This window comes from Lepisma saccharinum, chromosome 4 (genome assembly GCF_977018435.1).
Source record: "Lepisma saccharinum chromosome 4, izLepSacc3.1, whole genome shotgun sequence".
Lineage (NCBI taxonomy): Eukaryota > Metazoa > Arthropoda > Insecta > Zygentoma > Lepismatidae > Lepisma > Lepisma saccharinum.
The window spans coordinates 100885154-100911021 of record NC_139232.1 but is presented as its reverse complement, the minus strand read 5'-3'; the positions used below and the strand labels follow the sequence as shown (position 1 = coordinate 100911021).

At 39.8% G+C, this 25868-nt stretch overlaps 3 protein-coding genes and 1 pseudogene across 3 annotated transcripts in view; 3 read left to right on the top strand and 1 right to left on the bottom strand.

Moving 5' to 3' along the window:
* LOC145987035 (uncharacterized) overlaps positions 1–2015 on the top strand; it is a 33801-nt gene extending 31786 nt beyond the window's left edge. The window contains exons 7-8 of the mRNA XM_083121495.1: positions 1556–1918; positions 1963–2015. Of these exons, the coding sequence (XP_082977621.1) occupies positions 1556–1918; positions 1963–2015 (416 nt within the window). The remainder of the gene's footprint in view (positions 1–1555; positions 1919–1962) is intronic.
* Positions 2016–2027: 12 nt separating this feature from the next.
* On the bottom strand, positions 2028–2413 carry LOC145987034 (uncharacterized; annotated as a pseudogene).
* A 66-nt stretch (positions 2414–2479) lies between these two features.
* Positions 2480–25868, top strand: part of LOC145987033 (dynein axonemal intermediate chain 7-like) — a 57549-nt gene continuing 34160 nt past the window's right edge. Inside the window, exons 1-3 of the mRNA XM_083121494.1 lie at positions 2480–2506; positions 2593–3241; positions 9438–9596. Of these exons, the coding sequence (XP_082977620.1) occupies positions 2480–2506; positions 2593–3241; positions 9438–9596 (835 nt within the window). The remainder of the gene's footprint in view (positions 2507–2592; positions 3242–9437; positions 9597–25868) is intronic.
* On the top strand, positions 11633–19116 carry LOC145986474 (toll-like receptor 4). The gene is made up of 2 exons (XM_083120521.1): positions 11633–12302; positions 16407–19116. The coding sequence occupies exons 1-2, from the start codon at positions 11633–11635 to the stop codon at positions 18209–18211; spliced, it is 2475 nt and encodes an 824-aa protein (XP_082976647.1). The 3' UTR covers positions 18212–19116.

The window sequence follows — 25868 nt, the reverse complement described above, 5'->3', positions numbered from 1 at the left end:
CTCATCTCTCCTAGAATATTTTTCCATTCTCTTCACTACATCTCCTCTCCTCGTCTATCCTCTCTTTCTTCTCTCCTCTACTTTTCCTCTTCTCCTCTCGCTTTCTCTTTCTTCTCTCCTTTGTCACCTTTCGTTCTCTCTCACCTCTTTTCCTTTCTGTAGACTCATCAGCGATGAAATACTAGAAAACCTATTTTTCTTCTTTCAGAAAGAATTTTGTCACTTGCGATATAATAGTGATATTTTTAATAATTTTGTACAATAATACTTGTTTTTATTCCTTTCGCGTATTTTATAAATATCTATTGTGCATGTGGCAACCCTGAAATTGAGCCTAACTCTACACGCAACCCACCAACGCCTTGTGTAAATTGGGTTGCCTAGTTTAAAATGTCGTTGTCCTAAAACTTTTGAGAGACACTGTACTCGAAGACAAGAATGGTAATCGGAAGGCATTTTAAATGGAGTTTACATTTACTCCTTTCGTTTTTTCGGGTTCTTCGGATTTTCATTTAAAAATTTGGATTCTTCTTCTCAAAATTTCAGAAGGGGCTGCAGCCTCATCAGCTACCCCCCTTCGTATACCAGTGATTCATTCATATGCAACAATAGGAATCATACAAGAGTGGAACAAGGAGAAAGAACGAGAAAAATACATTGAAATTAAACAGATTAGCAGATCGCGCAAATTCGCAAATTAGCCAAAAGTGACACAAAAGAGAAGTAAAATAAAGCAAATCAATCAATAATTTAGCGTGAGTATTGGAAATATAATTTCACTTTTCGCTTGTCTGATTATCCAGTTACTTCTTTTCCGTCATTTTTATCCACTTTTTTGCTGCTTGTAGCTTCACATCCTCACTGGCGTACGCAATGGGGCGTGGGGGGAGGAGGGTGATGTCGCTACAGCCGTTCCAGAAATTATGAGAGGATCAAAAGTTTTATCTGAGAGCAGTAAAGATCTTGGGGAAAAAACAAAGTAGTCAATGCAAATTCTCCTGAAAATGTTCTTCGATTACTATTGTTTTTAGGATAGTTATAAAACGAAGGTTTAAAATCGTAAGTACGAAATATTTTATGTATAACCGTCCCTTTCTTAGAACGCAGCTATGTGATATATACACTTTTACAATTTCAACCCCCTCCGAAATGAGATCCTACGTACGCTAGTGGCCATCCTGCTTTTTTTTTTTTTTTTGCCCTTTCTCTTTACACTTATTTTGTAGGCTTATTTCACCGAGTGTTACTTCTAAGAGCGTGTTCACTGTTCCCATAGCCATTTCTAAATTTTTCTTTTGTCTGTGTCTCTTGTATTGCCAAAATTACATTTCTGTATTTTGGTAACTTTTATGTGCTTATATTTTCATAATTTATCCAATCCCCTGTGCTACAGTCTCTGCTTTTCCTTTTCTGTTGTCCTTTTATTTTCTCTTACTTATTGTTTACCGCCATATTTATAATTCTTTCTATCAGTTACTAAAAATACTTGCATGTCTACCGTGATTCGTCACATATGTAATAGGCTAACCAAGTGTTTTTTCTTTCTCTCAAACAGATCTATTCACCTGGACAGAGGAAGATTGGAGACGGTCGAAAAGGTCAAGAAGAGAGAAGGTGAAAGAGCTGGGTATTCAGCTGGAGCTAGGAGATCTAGCAGATGATGAACAGTTCTCGTTAGAACAAGATGATGAAGATGGTGGGGGGACTAAGGTGCGAAAACTAAAACTAGAGAAATTGGAATATTCATTGGATATGGATGATGAAATTTATGATTACGATTCTCTGGATGCTTACGAGGATGAGGAGTCCGAGGAAGAGGAGGAGGAGGAAGAAGAAGAAGAGGAGGAGGAGGAAGAGGATGAAGATGAAGAAGAGGAGGGAGAAGAGGAAGAGGAAGAGGAAGAAGAGGAAGAGGAGGGTGACGAAGGGGAAGAGGGGGAAGAAGGAGAGGAAGGGGAGGAGGGGGAAGAAGGAGAAGAAGGAGAGGAGGAGGAAGAAGGGGAAGAAGAAGGTGAAGAAGGGGAGGAGGGCGAAGAAGGGGAAGAAGAGGAGGGTGAAGAAGAAGAGGAGGATGAGGGTGAAGAAGGAGAGGAGGAGGAGGGTGAAGAAGGAGAGGAGGAGGAGGGTGAAGAAGGAGAGGAGGAGAGTGAAGAAGGAGAAGAGGAGGAGGGTGAAGAAGGAGAGGAGAGTGAAGAAGGTGAAGAAGAGGAGGGTGAAGAAGGGGATGAGGAGGAGGATGAAGAAGGAGAAGAGGAGGAGGATGAAGAAGGAGAAGAGGAGGAGGGTGAGGAAGGAGAAGAGAGTGAAGAAGGAGAAGAGGAGGAGGATGAAGAAGAAGAGGAAGGAGATGAGGAAGAAGGGGAGGAGGAGGAAGTCGAAGAAGAGGAGGAGGAGGAGGAAGAGGAGGAGGAGGACGTGGAAGAGGAGGAGGAAGAAGAAGTGGAGGAGGAATATGATGATGAAGATGATGATGTAGATGATGATGATGATGAAGGTGTTGGTGGTGGTGATGAGGAGGGAGAAGAGGAAGAGGAAGAGGAGGAAGAGGAAGAGGAGGAGGAAGAAGAAGAGGAGGAAGATGAGGAGGAGGAGGAAGAAGAGAGCGAAAGTGATGAAGAGGATTCTGAAAGTGAGGAAGAGGAGGAAGAAGGTGAGTGGGAAGAGGAAGAAGGAGAGGAAGCAGAAGGAGAAGCAGAAGAGGGAGTGGCAGAAGAGGGAGAGGAGGAAGAAGAAGAGGGAGAGGAAGAAGAAGAAGAAGAGGTAGAGGAAGAAGAGGGTGAGGAAGAAGGAGAGGGAGAAGGGGAGGAAGAGGAGGAGGGTGATGGTAATGATAATAAGCAGGAAGAGGAGGAAGATGGTGAAGAAGAAATTGTGGAGGAAGTTGAAGATGAAGGTGTGGAGGATGAAGCCGACCACTTTGACAAGGACGACGATGACTACTACAAGAGCGATACCGATTCTGACGATTATGAAGACTATGACTACGAAGACGACGAAGATTTTGACGATGATGGTGATGATGACGACGATGATGACGACGACTATGGGATGGCACCCGAATCAGGCGAGGGTATTAGCAACCAGACAGGCGAGTTGAGCGAGGAAATGCCTAAGAAGAAGAGACAGACGGATGAAGAATTCGAAGCTGAGATCATGGAAGAAATTTACCGCGAGGATCCACTCGAAGTGAGGCTTCATACTCTCAATGACGACTGGACGCCAAATGAGACGCACGTAGACGGTTAGTACAAGAGCTGGCGTGATCTTTCTAAACTAGAACTATACTCCGTCCACTCCGAGAACAAAGTCAGTGTAAACAACGAAACACGTAACTTGCGAGAAGCTTCGTTATTGGTTACTTCTAAACACACGCCCATGGTCACAGTTACCGTTGTTTATGTAAAAGGTATCACAACCTCGCTATTGCACCCTATTGAATTGGGCTGACTTTCTTTTTTCTTCTTCCTACGACCCAAAGGCAAGTGCAACGGTTGCCATCGAAAATAACGAATAGGATTTTCCCACGGGCATGTGCGTTTGTTTACATCGACTTCATTCTTAAGGTGGACAGAGATTAGATTTGAAGGCTCCCTGCACAGGATTTGCACCCCTCGCCCACCACACACACACACACACACACACACACACACACACATATCTCCCTCTTTATAAATATTGGCCTTGTCCCCGTAAAAAAATCTAAAAGTGAAAATGATTTTTGTCTCGAATAGGCCGTCTCCTGTACAATCACGGACATTTCTGGGTTTTTGCAGTCCCATTGAAAATCAAGAGAATCGTTACAACCCAGAAGTGTTCATGACTGTACTAGGGATGGCCAGATCCGGATCCTGGCGGATCCGAAATCCGGATCCGGTTGGTTCCGGATCCTAAGGATCCGGATCCTAAAATTTTTCGGATCCGGATCCGTGGATCCGGAATTTTCAGATCCGGATCCGCAGATCCGGAATTTTCAGATCCTGATCCGGATCCGCGGATCCGGAATTTTCAGATCCGGATCTGGATCCGGATCCAGAACTTTCGGATCCGGATCCAAAACTTTCGGATCCGGATCCGGTACTTTCAGATCCGGATCCGGTACTTTTGGATCCTGATCCGGAATTTTCGGATCCGGATCCGTTTTGCCATCCCACATGCGCTTCTTTGGAAAGTAAGAATGTGCTTATAACATATTGTTACCTGCTAATATACATATATATATAATATACATACACACATATATATATATAGTGTGTGTGCGCGCGTGCGCGATTTGTAATTAATTAATACACTTACAAGGGAGGTCTAAGTCTCCCCCTCCGATTTCCATGAAACTTGCAGGGCCCAAATGAAGAAATACGTGTTTTCTTGTTTCGGCAAAAAATTTGTTCTAGGGGGCAACCACCTCTCAAATGTCAAGATGAGGACAAATTGAAGTGGGGATCTGACCCCTGTGTTCCCCTCCGATTTCCATGAAACTTGCAGGGCCCAAATGAAGAAATACGTGTTTTCTTGTTTCGGCAAAAAAAATGTTCTAGGGGGCAACCTCCTCTCAAATGTCAAGATGAGGACAAATTGCAGTGGGGATCTGACCCCTGTGTTCCCCTCCGATTTCCATGAAACTTGCAGGGCCCAAATGAAGAAATACGTATTTTCTTGTTTCGGCAAAAAAATTGTTCTAGAGGGCAACCTCCTCTCAAATGTGTATAGAAGGGCCCAAAGGAAGAATTACGTGTTTTTTTGTTTCAGCTAAAAACTGTTTTAGGGGGCAAAATCCCCTTAAATGTCAAGATGAGGACAAATTGAAGTAAGGATCTGACCCCTGTGTCCCCCTCCGATTTTCATGAAACTTGGCAGGTGTATAGAGGGGCCCAAAGGAAGAAATACGTGTTTTTTTTTTGTTTCGGCTAAAAAACTGTTTTAGGGGGCAAAACCCGCCTCAAATGTCACGATGAGGACAAATTGACGTGAGGATCATTTGACCCCTGCGTCCCCCTCCGATTCTCATGAAATTTGATAGGTGTATAGAGAGGCCGTATGCCCCTTGTTTCTTCCTATGCCATATTTACGTGGTTTCGGGGTCAGATCCCCACTTCAATTTCTCCTCATCTTGACATTTGAGGGGGGGGGGAATGAAAACACATAAATGTGAGACATTCCATTCCAGGATGAAACCTTTAACACATATAACAAGATAGAAATGTTATACAAAAATTATACAATTGTTCTACAGTTACAGTTCTACAAATTAAAATAAAAAAGTTCTGGATCTGGATTTCGGATCCGCTAGGATCCGCATCTGGCCATCCCTACTATACACCTGCCACGTTTCATGGAAATCGGAGGGGAACACAGGGGTCAGATCCCCACTTCAATTTGTCCTCATCTTGACAATTGAGTGGGTTTCGCCCTGTAAAACAGTTTTTTAGCTGAAACAAAAAAAACACGTATTTCTTCCTTTGGGCCCCACTATACACCTGCCAAGTTTCATGAAAATCGGAGGGGGACACAGGGGTCAGATCCTTACTTCAATTTGTCCTCATCTTGACATTTAAGGGGATTTTGCCCCCTAAAACAGTTTTTAGCTGAAACAAAAAAACACGTAATTCTTCCTTTGGGCCCTTCTATACACATTTGAGAGGAGGTTGCCCTCTAGAACAATTTTTTTGCCGAAACAAGAAAATACGTATTTCTTCATTTGGGCCCTGCAAGTTTCATGGAAATCGGAGGGGAACACAGGGGTCAGATCCCCACTTCAATTTGTCCTCATCTTGACAATTGAGTGGGTTTCGCCCTGTAAAACAGTTTTTTAGCTGAAACAAAAAAAAACACGTATTTCTTCCTTTGGGCCCCACTATACACCTGCCAAGTTTCATGGAAATCGGAGGGGGACACATAAGTCAAATGCCCACTTAAATTTGTCCTCATATTGACATTTGAGAGGAGGTTGCCCCCTAGAACAACTTTTTGCCGAAACAAAAAAAACACGTATTTCTTCATTTGGGCCCGTTTATACAAACACCTTCCAAGTTTCATGGAAAACGGAGGGGGACACAGGGGTCAGATCCCCACTTCAATTTGTCCTCATCTTGACAATTGAGTGGGTTTCGCCCTGTAAAACAGTTTTTTAGCTGAAACAAAAAAAACACGTATTTCTTCCTTTGGGCCCCACTATACACCTGCCAAGTTTCATGGAAATCGGAGGGGGACACATAAGTCAAATGCCCACTTAAATTTGTCCTCATATTGACATTTGAGGGGGAGGATTGCCCCCTAAAACAGTTTTTAGCCGAAACAAAAAAAACACGCATTTCTTCATTTGGGCCCGTTTATACACACACCTGCCAAGTATCATGGAAATCGGAGGGGGACACAGGGGTCCGATCCTCACTTCAATTTGTCCTCATCTTGACATTTGAGTGGGTTTTGCCCCCTAAAACCGTTTTTTCGGTGAAACATAAAAACACGTATTTCTTCCATTGGGCCCCACTATACACCTGCCAAGTATCATGGAAATCGGAGGGGGACACAGGAGTCAGATCCTCACTTCAATTTGTCTTCATCTTGACATTTGAGGGGGTTTTGCCCCCTAAAACCGTTTTTTTGCTGAAACAAAAAAAACACGTAATTCTTCCTTTGGGCACCACTATACTGCCAAGTTTCATGGAAATCGGAGGGGGACACTTAGATAACCTCCCTTGTTAGTCTTACACTTTGTAATTATTTAACACTGCATATATTATAATGTTTTATTTTAATTTGTAGAACTGTAACTGTAGAACAATTGTATAATTTTTGTATAACATTTCTATCTTGTTATATGTGTTAAAGGTTTCATCCTGGAATGGAATGTCTCACATTTATGTGTGTTTTCATTTCCAATACATTCGAATGAATACATATTCGTTTCAATGGCATTTACAAAATCACCTCTGACATGTGTGCACGAGTGTGTTAGCCGATGCGTAGCAAAGTATTGTAGGAACAACACTTGAAAAAAATTCTTGTAGAACTAACGAAAAATTTCTTTGTAATCGAAGATCATAATACCCTTTAAGGTGTGGTAATATTATAATGGGATTGAGATACGAAACTCTCGGATTCGTATCCGGATTTTCGAATCCGGATCTAGATCCGAATCTTTCGGACCCGGATCCGGATCCAAAATTTTCGGATCCGGAACTCTCGGATCCGGATCCAGATCCGGAACTTTCGGATCCGGATCCAGATCCGGAACTTTCGGATCCGGATCCAGATCCGGAACTTTCGGATCCGGATCCAGATCCGGAACTTTCGGATCCGGATCCAGATCCGAAACTTTCAGATCCGGATCCGGATCCGAACGGATCCGGATTTTTTGGATCCGGATCCGTTTGGCCATCCCTAGACTGTACAACTCTTTTGTCTCTTTACTGTAACAAAGATCAATTATTACGAAATAATACCGAATTAGTTAATTAGATAAACTAATGGGTGCGTCAGTACATATAGTTATTTTCTACCATTCCACCACAAAACGCATATTTGTTGTTATAATAAATATTAAACCAGGCGTAATTATTACCTGCGAATTTCATTGAGGTGTAATTTAATGCACTAAAAAGTACCTTGTTTCGAGATACACCTCCATTATATTAAATTATTATGACAGGGGCATCACTACCTATTTTTTCTCCATTGCACAATTTATACAACTATCACTGTACAAAAATCACTTTTACGGAAACTCGTGGTAGAATCTGAGATAACAACGCATATCCACTTGTAAAATAAGGTCTCACACCTTCACCATTGTATCAGTTAAACTGCCTAGATGTAGTCACCACCACCTCCCTTCCTTATAAATATAGGCCCCAACCCCGTGAGGAATCCAGGGTGAACATGATAGCAACTTTCTCTCGAATATATACTCTGTCCCAGCTAACTGTGAAGCAGACAAACGGATACAAGTGTCTGCGCAAGTAGTGACGTGAGACGGCTTCACCAATGAACACGTGAGAGGGAACGGGGCTACGTGGAGTGGGGGAAAGCGACTGCAGTTACCAGCAGCGTGTACTGCTTCCCTCTGGCCACTCGATTTACCTCGCTTCTCTGATTTACCTTGCTCCACAGTTAGCTGGGACAGAGTTTAGATGGGGAAAGGGGGATAGAAGAGACGTACTTTGCCAATGGTGCAACTGCCATAAATTCTGAGACTTTGAGCTGAATTTTTCCTAAATGCAAGATACCATGGAGGGTTGTCCTATGATGTTCTATGTCATAGCATTTGAGCGAATAGATCTCTACATAACTTTGAGTAGTAAAGTTGCCACGATTAATGCTTGTAACAATTACATTAAAAGTATATCCGCGATAAATATAAATTAAGCCTAATACAGAAGCATCAAAAAGTGACAATAATACAAACACAGAATAAGTTGCACAGCGTTACAAAGAAAGTGCATGTGAATAAGCATCGTAATAATAATAATACGACGCCAGGGGTCCCGGGTTCGAATCCCGGCCTGGGCATGGATGTTTGCGAGTGTTCATTCATCAATTTCATCACTCATCCCCATCTTCGCAAATTAGCAAAAAGTAGCAGAAAAAGCAAAGTAAAATAAAACAAATCAATAAATAAATAATAATAATAATAATGGTGAGAAATGATAATAAAAATGAGACAGAGAAATATAAAGTTAGTAAGAGTTTCCTTGACTACACTGCTAGAAGTTAGTGTAAAATACAATATTTTCATCATTCTGTCATAATTGATTGATTGATTTAGTGTTTAAGGCCACTTTATGCACAGTAAGGCTAATCGGGACTGGACCTACAGTTTTAAGTGGGATCCCAACCACTATGTGCCTCCACCGGGTATCTGACCCGGGACCTCTTGATTCCAAGGCGACGACGCTACCACTGCACCATCTAGGAGGCCTCTACCTGTTATAAAAACGAGAATTGTCTTAATTCGAATATTTCATCATGCATAGAGATAAATAATTATACCGCGTTTGTTAGAACCTGTCCTGTTTCCCGCGCTAGCGATCGCTCGACAGTTTCGGTGCCAATGAGAAACGAGGAAAAAATCGTCTGCTGGGCAGCGAGGAGCGAATGGAAGCCAGAAGAGAGGAGCTTACGTAGACGCTGTTGCGACGTTGCGTATTTTAATTGGCTACCTGGCTTTGACTTTCCCCAGCACGGAGAAAAGCCAGCGACCAGCTAGCGCGGGAACCGGGACAGGTTGTAACAAACGCGGTATAGAATGAATTGAAATTGCGTGTACCGTAAGTACATTAAAATTACACTAATTAAATTGGCTAATGGCTGTGTCACAGTCATTTTTTACGGTAATAGGATGGCAGCGGAAAATGACAGAAAAGAGTAACGGTTACTTAAACAACTGCTAATAATGAAGTAAATATTACTTTTACTGAAATATTTTCCTTCCTTGACAGACGAGAGAGGGAAAAGCACAAAGAAGTTGCTGAAAATGAAGACAGATCCAGATGAACTGAACCTTAGGGAGTATGTTGTCCTTGGAGGCGTCCTCCATTTGGACCTTGTCGAACAGTTGAGGAAGAAGAGGAAGATAGGAGACAGATATATTCAAATATGTAAGTACCTGCATTCATTATTATCAACAATTGTCACGACTGTCGCTCCACGGATGTTTGATTCGAGCTTGCATATTTTATCAGACCTGTACATGAAGTCCAAAGTTCAGATTATTTTTTTAATGCAAAATATGTATTGGAAATTACACATTGGCGGCGCAGAAGAGAAAAACATTAATAACAATACTGTCGGACCTTACCTAAAATTTACAATATCCTACTGTTAAAATGTAACAGTCTGCTTGTTCATTTACAAAAACTGGATGCAACTGGGTTTTTTCTTTCTTCGTGAACGCCAATGCATTCGTGTCGTCACATCTCGCTGATGTGGTTAGAATGAGAAGTTAATATGGCGTTGGTAACTTCTTGTTTTGTTCTGCGTATATAATATGGGGGAATGTGATAGATTGTTAGGTGGGAAATTTTCGTGTGCTAATATATGCTTTGTATTATCAATTCATTCAAACAGTATGAAATATATTGGTAGAGCTAATGTTAGGTTGAATACTAACTTGATATATTTATACACAGGTGTTCGTACATGTCAGCATCGAACCACAAAGAAGGAAAAAAACGTTTAAAAACTGAATTATTAAAATTACATTAATTGCGGATAATTATGTAGCAGCCGTTAATGTCATTTTTTTACATGCAGCAAAAATTGACTGTCTTAGAACGTTATACTCAACTTTTTACAGTACACTTCGTATCGTGAGCCTTGTCTTTTTTCAAATGCTGTTTAGACCAGTGGTTAACCAGTGGTCTGCTGATCCCAATGGGCTTTTTATACGTTCTCAATAAATTTTATGTTTTTTTATAATTGTCCTGAAAGTTACAGGAAACTAGATTCCTAATCATTAAATGAACAGACTTACAAATTTAATACGGTAATCAGCAACTTGCAAGAGGTAAAAACGTGACAATATTTTTTATTGTCTTTATTAGATATTGTTAATAATATTAACGTATTTATAAAAAGTCATCTATTATAAAGCACACATTTGCAGGACGTCAATAAACCAACGCGAATCGATAATTATCTCTTTGTAATAAAATATACTGGTGATGATCAACTTAAGAAAAAAAACATTTTTTGACTCCAAATACTGAGCCAAGTTCTGAGGTCCGCAACTGCAAAAAATGTCGATATTTAAAGGTGGTCCGTAGTCATTGACGGTCTAAGAGTCGCTGGTTTTTCTGAAACTTACGGAAGTGCCACCTTGCTATTTCGATGTTGGATGAGCAAATAATGGAAGGTATATGACAGAAGAAGAAATGAAGATCTTTTCTTTGCTGACCATAACCACGGTAAGTGTAATATATTTTTATTTATTTATTTACAAAATCAAATCCACGCTTTGTACTGAACTTCAGTGCAAAGGAAGTCGCACTTATAGATTTTTAAGATCTGTAAAAGTGGGCATATCTGATCTCTATCTATGTTAGTGTAAAGAGGTGGATGTTGCCTGTGATTTATCAAGTCATGCTTTTTTCGCCCCTTTCAATCAAATTCAAATGTGGATAGAATGACTGAATTTGTAAGTGTACTTGTCCGTCCTTATTCGTGAACTATGAATCAAAAGTATTCTGCGAGCCGTAAACGTTTCTCCATTTTGTTTCTTTTTTTAACGAGCTATATACGAGATAAGATCTGTCTCTTCATAATAATATGATACAGCATCTAATAATCCAGAACTGTAAATAGGGAATATACGATCCCGTTTTGTTCTTCATACCTGATGGTATTTGTATCCCCAAGAGACGGTGGTGAATCTTGAATTGTCAGTCACGTGTGTCTTGCATTACTCTCTCATTAACCTTGATAGTTGAGAAAATTAAGAGACAGAAGCTCTTGATAACGAAATGAAAGCATTTGATTTTTTACGCATTTATGATCCCGTCAGCAGATAACACCAACGACAACGGTCTTGCTGATATCATCACTTGATTAGATAAGACATATCAATACGTGGATGATAAGTTGTGTCACTGCTTGGCAAATTGTTAAGGTAGATCAGACTTGAACAGTGCCTAGGATGGACCAAGCGGCTGGAATCTCGTATGTTGTGGTTGCATTTGTCATTCTAACGAACTTTTGTGGGCATCAAAGTCCGATTCCGAGTGCAGTGAACGAAGCATCTGCCACAGACAACGCAAACTACACTGGGCTCCCTTTTACGAAACTTACCACTAGTCATTGCACACTGGAGAGTCAGAACAGAACCTACTTGTGTCGAGGCGAAGACAAGGTTGTGTTCTGGACCGACATCCCTCGTAACCTTGAAAAACTAGAAATAGTGGAAACGTCAATCAGGCACATACCATCGAAGGTTCTCTACAATCACTCGATCAACCACGTTCACATACTGAACAACCAGAACCTGAAATTTCAACCTCAGGTCTTCATCGGACTGAAGAACGTGACGTGTCTGAGGTTGGTGATGAACAAAATGGACAGCATCGACCCTATGTTATTCCGTCCGGTACCTACAGTTCAACATCTTCATTTGGACAGCAACCAGATAACCTTCACGACTTCTCCTGAACTCGGACCGAAAGCGACGGAGCCTGTTTTGCCCGCACTGAGGGTGCTCAGCCTGGATCAGAATCCCCTCAAAAGCATCACCAAACGGGCGTTTTCGTGGCTGAAAAACGGCAGCGAGATACTTTACATGAGGAAGTGCAAGATCAGCTATATTGAATCAGGTATGTTCTACAGAATGAAGTATCTTTCTTGGTGTTGTACTCTATCATAGTGAAGTATACGTGTGTACGCTGGTGTTCAAAGATGGTTCATCAACCATTGCAATTATGAATGCAGTCCCAATAACACGGCTGACCTGAATATTGTAGTCACATTGGATCAGCGCCTGAAGTGGAAAATGTTAGCTGTTGAGATGTTTGGTCGAGCATTGGGGTTGATTGGGTAGATGCTCTCAGAAAATTTTGCTAGTTGACGGAGGGAGGTGTCCCATTCCCCGCATCCCCCCTCACTTCCGGCACTGCATTGGATCTAGTTTCTGCTGAACTTTTACACTGGTTTACACGGGCGAGTTCCACTGATGGACGTTCTGGCGATGTTTAGTGGTAGAATTTGATGATGTGCAGATTGTACAGAAATGGAGCACGAAATGTTACTTTCGAAAACGCTTTACTATAAATATTACTGAAGAGGGTGAAAGATGTGGATTAACGAAATTTTTGAAGATTTTTATTATTTGTGCGTTTTTTTAATGACAGAAAGTGTAGTTAGCGCTGTGCCATTCCCGTCTAGTTTTAAGCCACAGTTTCCTGACTTCCGATCGTGATAGTTCTTGACTTATTTGAATCAACTGGTGGTTTACTTTCGTATACCAAGTCAGTAAACCTTTTAGTTTCATTATTGTCGCTAAAACAACTCAAGAATTGAAGTATAAAGAGCACGATACTATATTCTGACAAATTCAGCCGATAAAAATGATTCTGTTCGAATCAGTGGTCGGTGAAACACGGCCGTGCGACAGAGTAGCTCGACTACACACTCTTCCATTGTGCTGTTCCATTGTGTTGTTTGTTCTACCGTTTTCGGACGTGTACGCTAGTGTAAAATTTCCGTCTCAACAGTATCTAAAGCCCGCATCACACGGAACTGTATTTCCAGTAGGTATGCCCTAGTTGGCGCTGGACTGGCTACCAATTTGCTAGTTTTCGCCTCACACGATACTTATCAGCGTACTTGTCGATAGACTTTTGTTCCCATACGAGGGAAGTTTTAATGGCGGGCGCGTGAGAAGTAAACAATGCATCACTTCACATTTTTGAAAGCCGATAACTATTCAACCGAGAGGAATAACGTTTCGTATAAAACGTTATTAGGTACAAAACAACGGCGCTGCTTAAATACATACTTTACTACGTTTACTGTACACGTATGGAAGAATATTTTGGTTGTTTCAAATGTAAACAACGTGCACTCAACATAGATGGTGTAAGTCAACGCGCCTTTCATGCTGTATACGTTATACATTGCTGGAGTAACATTCGGAAACCACAGACAAAAGGGCTCCTTCGCACACTCACAGATTATCTTCACGTGGCGAAACTTTGCTCTGATTGGCTGTTCCACAGAATCCAGTCGAGGAAAGCAAGTAGCAATTAGAACATGTCCTATTCCTCCAAACCAGTCAAGCAGTCAGCCAGGCGGCCATGATTGCTTCCTAGAAAGTTAGTTCAGCGCCAACTAGGGCATTCCTACTAGAAATCCAGTTCCGTGTGATAGGGGCTTAACGCGACATGCTGGTGCAAACAGCAGAAAACGGTAGGACAAACACCATGTGGATAAGTGAGGGCAGTAACTGACACCGAACTACTCTGGTGCACCGGTCGTGTTTCACCGACAACCGAATGGAACCAAATCATTTTCACTCTTTAGGAAACATATGAATACTATACAAACGAAATTTCCATAGGATGAATCCTGGACTTGGCGTCGGTGTTCGTTCCTTTGTGAGTGTCCCTTCATCAATTTCATCATATCATCACTCATCCTCATCATGATGATTAGCCAAAAGTGGCAGAAAAGCGACGCTAAATCAAATCAAATCAAATCTTCATCAACTCATCTATTTATCATCCATCCTAACCGTTGCAGAAAGCAAAAGTTGTCCCAGCAGCCTTGTAAACAGGCTTCACACATCCCTCTGTTTCAGAATATCATTAGCACAATCTGCTCACGCTCTCCAATAATATTTTCAATAAAAAGTCTTCAAAGAATACCATTTCATGGCCAACTTTTATGGGCTATGCACTTCAAACTTGACGATTTTTCTGATCCAATCTGACCACTTCATCGCCAGACCGTTCGTCAGGTGAACACGGCAGAACGGTAGAGTAGAAGTTAGGTCGAAACCGGATGCAGTGTGACAATAGGGTAAGTGTTTGCGTCGTATGCGATCCACAGTTGTCACAAGAAACCAACCAGCCTTCCTGTAGTACAGAACGCCATAATGGCGTGTTTGGAAGTATGACAGGGCAAGAGGAGGTTCAACTAAATATTAATGTTGCATTTACTCTGTACCTTCCAGTGTATTACCCCATTTGATGATAAATGGAAGCGACTTGCGAGTGCCTGATAAATTTTTCAGACGCAACTGTCGTATTTACTATAGCTTTTATTTAAAAGTCACAAGTGGCCAGTTTGGACACTGTGGACTATTTTAACAGTGCACGTGTTAGTAAGCTTTACCAGAATATTTTAAAATGCAAATAGATACAAACACGTTGCTTCAATTTCTATTTGTGATTCTCAGGATCTTCCCGATGGCGTAATGGTAACATCATCGCCTTGTAATCAAGGTATCCCGGGTTTGAAACCTGGTGGGGAGTGGTTCGGATTCCACTGTAAACTGCAGGTCCAGTCCCGCTTAGCTACCTTTGCATACATGGTAGTACTACAGTACTACAGTACTATAATCCGGCACTTCGCCAATCCGACTCCTCCAGTAGTCCGGCGTTGAGCGAGTGGGGAGCGTGAAAGGGAAAACAAGCTACTGCATGTCGGTGTCAGAGACCTTGGCATGAGGTAAACACTAGGCTCAGTATAGCGATCTGTACCTGTCATTGTTGCACACGCAAACCCCACATGCACCGTTTTCTGTAACACTAATTTCCATTTTAATATATGTACATACGTACATATTTTGTAATATTTTGTGCAATAAACAAAGGTTTTGCTTTTAAAATGCGTTTTTTTTTTTTTAATGAACCTCCACTAATCCGGCAGTCGTCTGGTCTGATATCTGCCTGATTACTCAGGGATTACTGTATTTGTGATACTCGTATAATACTACCGTTAAGGGTTAGGAATGTGATATTGTTAGTCAATGCAATTTCTTCGAACCCCGATGAATACGGTAGCGAAGACACACAAATTTGGGTGTTGATTCGAGTCATTGAGTCATTGAGTTGGTGTTTTAAGTCCACTTTATGCACAGTAAGGCTAATCGGGACTGGACCTACATTTTAAAGTGGGATCCGACCACTTGTGCCTCCACCGGGTATCGAACCCGGGACCCCTTGATTACAAGGCAATGACGCTACCACTGCGCCATGGGGGAGGCCCTGGGTGTTGATTTGAAATAAAATATCTGTGCTTATAACAGATTTCAATAAATACTCTAATTTTTTTAGGAGTCCCTCACCACATTTTAAGCAAGGTTTGAAATAAATCAATATAATAATTCTTTGGTCGTCTGATCAGATTTACGTACCAACAGATAATTCACTGCAGTAAATATAATAATAATAATAATAATAATAATAATAATAATAATAATAATAATAATAATAATAAAGTGCCTTCCCAATAGTAGTGGTAACGTTGTTGCCTTATATGGAAAGGATGTATTACATTTCTGCATATAAATGGGGTATATTATTTGTATCTAAATATTACTATATTGTATATTATGGAATCTCGATTGAAAGATTTCTTATCGAAGCTGCATACTCAATCAGAATCAATAAACGGAAATTTCTTTCTTTATATACATTTTTTTAAGGGACGGATTTCTCTTTGTTTTAATGGCGACATTGAGGATTGGTGTCGATAGAATGAAATAACTCTAAGATTTCTGCAATCATCATACATCTCAGCACTATCTTCAATTAATATCTGCTGCAGAGTGTATTAAAATGCAATTCTCTTGGCTTTGCATAAGATGCGCTAGAAGTGCAATATTACATTCTTTTGCTTGTAGATTTTGGTGTAGAGGTCATTTTCCATGTATATTTTGAAAATCGATTAAAGTGTCGTCCTTTCTTATGTTTCAGATGCCCTATCACTTTTCAAGAAACGTCTGAAGAAATTGGATGTGAGTGTCAACCCAATGATAGAAAACTATCTATCCAACTTGACCCAAGGACTTCAAGGTGGTACTCTCACTAATCTGTCAATAACGTTTAGTGGTCTCCAGGCGATTCCTACGAACGCTTTGGGTTACGTAAACAATACTTTATATTCATTGTCATTGGGTTTTAATGCTTTCGAAAGATTAGGGAAAGATTCCTTTCCAGAAATGAAGAATTTGAGGATCCTCACCCTTGAAGAGTGTAGGATTTGGATTATAGAAACAGGTGCATTTGACTCTGTACCAGGATTAACAAAACTGATATTATATGGAAATAGGTTAACTTCCGTACCGGAAGCAGTGCGAAATCAAGTTTCCTTGAAAGTTTTAGATTTAAGTTATAATTGCTACAATCGTTGCGAGAAAGACGCCGAAAGTACAACTTTTTCTATAGGAACGGGAACGTTCCATAATTTAACCAATCTGGAGTACCTAGATTTGTCCTACGTTGCCATAAATAATATAAGTGCTTTCATCTTTAGCGGCTTAGAGCGCCTTGAGATTCTAAAACTGAAATCTTCAGAACTGAAGTACGTTGAAGAAGGCGCGTTTTCAAATTTGTCGCAACTCAGGTACTTAGATCTTAGTCTGAATCCGCTGTTTAAGCTTTTGGATCAAAATATATTCCTTGGTCTCAACAATCTTCAAGAGCTGCATCTTCAAATGTGCAATTTATCTACAGTGTCATCTGCATTTAGCAGACTTTCGTCGTTGAAAAGTCTCTATTTGTGTTCGAATAAAATCAAACGACTAGATTCCAATTTGTTCGAATCCCTTGCATCTTTGGAAGTGTTAGATATGGGTTCCAATGAGATTCGAAGTTGGGACGAACAGGTTTTCCGCAAAAATGAAAATCTATCGAATGTTTACCTGGAACGCAACAATATCGAAACTATAACACCCGCAATGTTCAGCGATTTATATGGAGCTGATGATATCGACATGTCCTACAACCCATTCCAGTGTGATTGTTACATCCGGGAACTGTTCCAGTACATGTCCGAGAACCCTTTGAAAAACTTCCAGCAGATGTCGGATCCTAACTCGTACACTTGCACATCCAAAAAGGACGATGCCCTTCTCTCCTTCTTCGAAGCAAATGCTTCTTTGTCGTGCAAAGCAGCAGAAACATATTCGTTCAATTACTTAGAAGTTGTTATACCGTCCGTATCTGTATCTGTAGTTGTCATCATTGCAGTGATAGTCTTCCTTTACTGGAGACGCTCCAGAAGGCGTAATTTGAACAACTTCAAGTATATTCGTAAACCATCTCAGAACTCTAAAATCTACCACGTTCCTCACATCTACGATGTATTTGTTTCGTATTCAGGTAAAAATAGGAACTGGATAATGGACCAACTGTTACCGAACCTAGAAGCCAAGTCCAATTTAAAAATATGCCTTCATGAAAGGGACTTCCAAGTGGGCGATGGAATTATAAGCAATATTGTTGATAAAATGAAAAACAGTTCCACAATTCTTCTCGTTGTGACTCAGACATTTCTCGACAGCCAATGGTGTATGTTTGAAATGCAGTTTGCTCAACATCAAATGCTTGAAACAGGGAAGAAAGATCTCATTGTAATCCTGCTGGAAGAAATACCAGACTCAAAAATTCCCAAAACTTTAAGTTATTTCTTAAAAACGAGAACGTACATAAAATGGCCCACAGATGCTCAGAATCAAGAAGTATTTTGGAGAAGATTGGCTCAAGCGTTAGGAACTTGATGCATTTCACAATAGTATTCATGTACTGAATTGTTTTGTTTGCCAGCGAAGTAATCCCATAGGCAGTCTGGACGACTTGCTATATTGTTTACACTTTCTTATGAGCTGCAGATCTTTTCACGCAGTACTTTCTATCATGGAAATGTGATTTAGTTCTTCAATTGTAGCACAAGTTTACTTCCTAATTAGCACACTAAATAACAAAACAAATAAAATCGCTTTAGTCGTCAAGACAAGTGTTTTATAAGTAGCCCACACCTGACTTTTCTAAGGATCATGAGCCCGACCCTGTAGCCGAGTGGTTAGCACATCGCGCTGCGACGCCAAGGGTCCCGGGTTCGAATCCCGGTCGGGCTTGGTTGTTTGTGAATGTCCATTCATCAATTTCATCATTTCATCACTCATCCCCATCTTCGCAAATTAGCCAAGAGGCACAAAACGCGAAGTAAAATAAACTAAATCAAATCAAAATCAAATCAAAATCTAAGGATCATGAGAATATCTGAATGACCAAGGAAAGAAAAAAATCTTACATAGTGCTTTCATGGTGAAAATAATTTCCAGAAACAAACCTGGCGTTGTTATCTTCAAGATATCATACGCTCAGGAACCCGATGAAGCAAAATATGAAAGGCAGCACTATCTTCTTGCATTCGTAACTTCAAGTAAGAATTCATGTGCAACGCCAGTAATTAACATTAAATCTCATTTTACAATGGCCAATATGATTTAAAACTTAGTTTTCGAAGTCACTTAATTCATCGTTTGATGTACAGATATATGCGTGTAAGGCGAAGATGTCAGCAAGAACCAAACCCCAGATACTTCACTAATATTCATCGCATGAAAGAAATTTTTCTCTGTAAAAGTTCTATATTCAACCTGTAAAGACATTGATGTGCTGTTTCTGTTCCTGTTTTGAGCTGGAAGCTGAGATTTGATCGCAAAAATTTCTCAGTCACCAGTTGTTTTTTAGGTATTGTCAATATTAGTTGGAACATACCTGTGTTAATGTCTACTTCATATCAGGAAGCTATACGCTCAAGCAAATAATTTAGGATATGAGGCGTGACTGTAGACTGAAGTTTTAAGTGTTTTTATTATAATACAAGAAACCATGCATTTTATTTGCTTCAATCCACCTGAAAATATCCTCGATTGTGCGTTATCATCGGTCTGGACAGAAACTCTTCCCAAACAAGGCTTGGGATCTTTCGCAGAAATCCGTTACTTGAGATCTTAGGAATGTAATATGGCCGCACACTACAATATATACGTATGTATAAGTTTTTCAAGCATCGGAAGTATTTACAATATCTCAGCTATCTTGCACGATCGAAAAAATAAATTTTTGAAGAAGGACTTATTCTGGTAGATATTATTAATATGTGCATTTCACAAACCTGCAGATCTGTATATTGAATCGAAAACTTCGCAATACTTTCTTATGTGTCAAGTGATCTGTAAAGTGCAAAACCGAATTGTGGTATTTTGTCTCCTCAAGTAAGATAATAATTTTTGTAACTCCAGTCTATTAGAAAACTGCATGTGTATATCGAAAGTGTGTGTCTCTGCGTATGTATAATATTTGTGTCTATATATAAGTATTTAATGTAACTAATGTAATGCATATGGTTTCTTTTTATGTATGTATACACATGCTACTTTCATATTAAAATACTCAAAAATAATGTGGGATCATTCTACACCTAATTTTTATCAGTGCTTTTATGTCAACATACGATGTTTGTGTACAGTGTAAGTCAGCCACTAGCAAAGTTTTTAAATCCTTGAAATTCCATTGGTGCAGATTCACTATAGTAGCGCTTGGGCCCACAGTTAGGGTAATCCACCTGTGGGACTTTGTGCCATGCCAATATTTGTGCCGAGTGCCTATACACAGCATCAGCTTTCATCACAGACATGGAATTTTTTTAGTCTTGACAAGATGTTCATCTTCACAAGATGAGTTTTAACTCGGTGAGTTGTTTTTATTTTCTTACCACAAACTGAAAGCGCAACAAAAAGGACTCTTCTTCTCTAATATGGCAAGTGAAGAAGTTAGTTGTATTTATTAACCGATTTTTCATTCACTATTGTAAAACACGAGTGTTTGTAGTTCGTAAGACGTAACTCTTGCCACTTAGTGCCAAAGCATCACTCCACTGGTCCGAAGCTCATTGGCGATTTGAGTCACGTAAAAGTTATTACGCCAAATATTTTGGCGAGAATAGAGTTATATCTTCAGGACTGAAATACTCGTACGTAACCAATCAAAGAGTTTAAAGTACGTCAGAAACTATTTGTATCCGTTGACTCGGCATTCTGATGTTTTCAAAATTCAAACAGATTGTTATCAGTTAAGTGTTTTGCGCGTCAATATTATCGCAATCACAACGACAATGAATTGAAACAATTTCAAAAAGTGGTAATTATCTTTGCTTTGTTTTTGCGAAGTTGCAAATTGTTATCTGCTCTAATCTGTTCTTTGAATAGAGCAGTCTTGATCACTGGCCTCTCTTAAGGTGCTTTTCTTTTTTAAAAAATGACATCAGTTGTAGTAGAAATAGAAACTTTAGTGCGTACAATCAGGAATTTTTACTGTGGCTGGATGGTCGTTCACACAACGACAAGAGAATAGACAATCCTAACCTATTCACAATGACGAACTTACACGTTACCAAGAATATGATAATTTAAATCAAATTATATCGTATTGTGACACACTTTTACTAAGAAAAACTAAATATGCTGACCAAGGCAGTAATTTATTTTATTAAAAACATAAACTAAAACGTAACGTTTCAACCTTCTAGCAAGGTCTTCATCAGACTCTGTTTCACGTATCAAGTACAAAAGTCATTTGTTCATTTGTTCATTTGTACTTGATACAGAGTCTGATGAAGACCTTGCTAGAAGGTTGAAACGTTACGTTTTAGTTTATGTTTTTAATAAAATAAATTACTGCCTTGGTCAGCATATTTAGTTTTTCATAATCATGGAAACAAGGCTTAATGGTGTTATACTTTTACTAAGCGTGTGAACCTCGAAAGGTTCGGGGATCGAACCTGAAGCCCTTTAGATGAATGTAATTCTTCTCATTGGGGTAGCCCGTAAGCTCTCGCTTGGCTGCATCTGCTAACTGCGGGAGGTACCTAAATAAACTTCAATTTACAGAACCCTTTAAAGAATGGCACCTCTCTTGTATTTGGGCTATAATTACTTTAAAGACTGTAAAGGCAAGGATGGCATTAGAAAAGCATGTGACTTGTCTCTCTCTCTTGAAGCGTGGATAGAAGAGTTTCTAAATTAACTCTCTCTCGCTTGCTGAAGTTCGTCTCTTAAGTTGTCTCTGTTCTTCGCAGCACTCTACTCCCAAACAAGTTTCTAAAAGTGCGCAGCCAGCCTGAATCTCCTTCAAAATCAAACTCACTCTCCTCTCTCCAAAACTCAAAACCCCTTTTCTTACTCCCGAACCACTCTCCTGTTCTCTTCCAAACTCCAAGACCAACTGTCTAGAGCAAGATGCAACTTGCATCCACCCTGATCAAAACTCCTCCCCTTTTTTCTCTCTCATCCCATTTTCCTCTTCAAATACTGGCGAATGCTTTTCGCTGAGCTGGCGCTGAAGTTAACACATTCCTTATATTTCCTGCCAGGCTGCCTAGCTAAACGTAACTCGAATATGAAAATGAGGGATACGTAACGATATTATATACTTTTGTCTTGTCCATCACGGATGAGAAAATATCTCTGCAAATGCAAACATTTCATAGTGGGTTTACATGTTTTGCAAACCCCATCTTAGTACTTTGGTTGTGTTGTACTGGCTACACGCTTAACCAAAATCAATATTTGACTTAAAACGTGTGAAATACTTAATGTTGTCTTGTAACTTAATAAATTATTAGATATTTTTGATGAAAATAGGCTTTTACGAGGTTTTGTATAATAATAATAATCTTAACTTATATAATATTTCTGTAGCTTCGGTGGCTGGCCTTGTTCAGTGTTCGACTCACGATCTCGTCGGCGAATATTCCGCGTTAGAGTTCCGACCTGGGCCTGCGTATTTCTTTGTGAGTGCTCCATGAATCATCATTCATCATCGTCGTCGCAGTTAGTCTAAAGAGGAAGAAAAGTAGCGTAAAACAATAAGAAAATACCAAGATGTCGTTACCAAGATTATGTAACTATTTGCAAGACCGTGATTTGGACTTTAAAAATGCCAGGTTACATTAAAACATTGACTTACGCTTTGAAATTTCCGAGACAAAAATATTCTGTGTGATGATAAGAAATATTCTTTGCCGTTCCCGCATTTAGTAAGCTGTGCCGGGGAGGGGGGGGATATGGTATGTTTTAACATGTTATAAGTCAGAGCGAGACATTAGCTTTTGAGTGTAGGAAATATTGTTCAGAACCTGCTAGACTGATAATTCAAGAAAAAATGTTCAAGACTGTGTCAGGAAAGATTCAACGGCTTGCATCATAAATTGTACAGTCACGGACACTGCCGGCTTGTAATGAATACATTGACTTTCAATGGAATCGTTACAAGCCGGCAGTGTCCGTGACTGTACAGTGTTCTCTTTTCAACTATAGAGTGGAAGTTTACAGTCAATGACGTAGTGTTTGGGAATCCACGTTCTCACTTTCTTCTTACCACAGTCTGTTATTTCTCTTGCGCGGGAAATTTGAGTCTTTGGCTCCGACATTGACCTGAATTGTTTGGTACTGGAAGGATTTGGGTCATTTGTTGTTGATATACGGAAATAAATACACTTCCATAGGCACTTTTCCTTGTTTCAGCTGCGCTAGTAATGTGCGTAAGCAGTTATAATCGACCCTGCAAAAGCGTAATTTACTTTTTCGATGCTGACGCGTCACATGACAATGTGGTCTCACACAGTGGCGGAGGAACATTGTGCCCCCAAAATTTTTGAAGGAGGGTACTGTACCCCCTAAATCTGTAAATTCAGTTGTACCCCCTGTACCACCCCCTCTTAGATAATTTGAGAGGCAAGGAACTACTGTTAAAAGAACCTATTTTCAATTCGCTCAATAAAAAAAGTTTATATTGTTTATAAATTACATGCATTATCTTCCTTACCACAGAAATTTAAACCATTGTAAACTTATTCTACTACATTGTGCTATCTTGCTACTACCAGTAAGTTGACCTGTTTTCGAGGTTTGGAAACCTCTCTGAGGAGATGAACATTGTTTAAAATGTGTGTGGAACCATAGATTCAGGTAAAGTTTACTCTCAGAAAATCACTCTCCATGCGAAAGCTCTTTTGCGTAAGGAGGGGTACACTTTTCTAAAGAAGTGGTCGCGTCAATTCGAAGATAAGATACAAATCTTCATCAGAAGAGTATATGACTGACCTTTGCTTTTCAATTTTTCAAATGGAATTTTTCCAAACGAAAACTTATACAAACGAGACGCGACACGAGAGACCGACTTGGAGAGAGGGGGTTACAATGTACTCCTCTATCTCACACATAATTCTCATAGCTCTGTAAGAGGGTGTTCGGCAAACTATACTTAAACCTATATATAAACAGATTTTTCTTCAAAATAGATATGGTACTGAGACAAGAAAACTCTGTGTTTCCTCTCAATTTTCTAGACGAGACTGAAATAAATCTCTGCAAAATCCAAGTGAAACGATCCTTGATGTCCGTGACGATCTTGCTAGAAATTCTGGTATCATATTTGAAGAAATTGCTTAAAGGAAATTTAAATTACTATTTGTCTTATCCAGTCATATCAAGCTTATATCTTATTGATCTTTTTTTCAAATAAGTCGTATATTTTGTTTACTGTAATTGTAAAGTTAATCAATTACTGACAATTGCGAGCCTGTGCTGACCTGTTTCATTTACTCAGGATAAAATTCCATATTTCGACGGCTCGTAGCGTCGAAACAAGATGTAAAACAGAAAAATATTATAAAGAAAAGTTTTTGCTTTAATGACATATTGTACGTTGTGAAAGTTTGTACGTGTACAATGTACGTGTTGCTTATCCTAAATATTTCGTCGGTCAGGACGAGATACCTCGCTTTGTAATTAAGGGATCCTACATGCACAGGTATGTAGTGCTTTGGATTGCACTAGAAACTGTAGATCCAATCCCGATTAGTGAACTAGAATAAGTTTTTGTAACTTCTGATTGGAAACCGAAAGAAAAATAAGCACAAACAAGAATGAGAAAGACCTCACTACACAGGAAAGGAGACGAGGCTATGATAATTCTCGACTCGTCGCATCGCGATATCATTCCTACTTGAAACTAAATGTTTCATGTACATTAAAACAGGGATCCATTTGTGATTTTATGAAAGGGGAGAGGACTTATTTTTAAGTATATATTAGGTGTACTTAGAATTGGACATTAATTGCTTAAAATCTAATTTTGATATCGAATATAACACAAACGCCATTTTAAGTTAAACTCTAAAGTCAAACTGTAAGAAAGTTACCTTAGTCAGATGAATGCACGAGATAAATGAGACTCACTGCAGGTTTGCCAGTTGGCTTATCACGGGCACTGTGATACTTAGACTCGATCTAATTTCTTGCAAATTTTTCTGCATGAAAGCAATGCACTGGGGGTTAGAAGGAAAAGTAGGTTTAAAACTTCTAAGTGATATCTCTAATCAGTTAAGGTTAGGTTTGTGGCATTGAATCCGCTTTCACATTCGGCTGTAGATATTGGTAGATTTTGGATTGGATTCACAAGATCTTTCGGGAGTGAGATGGAATTGTTTGATTTATTGATTTGGTTTAATTTACTTCGCATCTCCCACTTTTGGCTAATATCGAAGATGAGGAGGAGTGATGATATGATGAAGGGACACACACCAACAACATCCACCCATCCCAGGCCGAGATTTGAACCTGGGACCTCTGGCGTCGTACCGCGCAATGCTAGTCACTTTGCCAAGGAGGCGGCGAGGTGGGAATGTGTTTTGGATTTTTCTTTGTAGATGCGAAAAACCTTTAAATGTGACGCACACATGCTTCTGCTTACATTAAAGTTCACCTTTTCACATAAACGAGGAATTGGCATGTCACCCTAAGACAGGCACATGTATCTGCATTTAATACCACTATACGAAAATAAACTTTGGCCGGATCTTCATATTGTACACCAAAAATTGAAAAGGGGGGGGGGACTTTCGAACGTGTGGTTTTCCTTGCTTGCTCTGAGGGATTTCGGTTCTGTACATGAAATGAATGATACTGTAGTACTTTCAGTGCTTGAGAGCGTCATTAGGTACAGCTAATTATATTACATATAAATGCTTTGTCAAATGTTTTACAAATATTCCAAAGTTAGACCCCTTACGAATTAATCAGGAACAATCTAAACTCATTTTTTTTTTGTTTTGATTGATTGATTGAATTGTTGTTTTAAGTCCACTTTATGCACAGTGAGGCTAATCGGGACTGGACCTGCAGTTTAAAGTGGCATCCGAACCACTATGTGCCTCCACCGGGTATCGAACCCGGGACCCCTCGATTACAAGGCGACGACGCTACCACTGCGCCATCGGGAGGCCCTCATTTTTTGTTTTGTTTTATAATACAACGTCCTCTAGATGTCTGAGAAAATACCGGCTTCGAAAAAGCATTGGATGTGGTA

Coding starts and splice junctions, on each gene's coding strand:
- LOC145986474 (XM_083120521.1), top strand. CDS start 11,633: ATGGACCAAGCGGCTGGAATCTCGTATGTTGTGGTTGCATTTGTCATT. Junction 12,303..16,406: donor GATCAGCTATATTGAATCAG/GTATGTTCTACA, acceptor CTTATGTTTCAG/ATGCCCTATCACTTTTCAAG.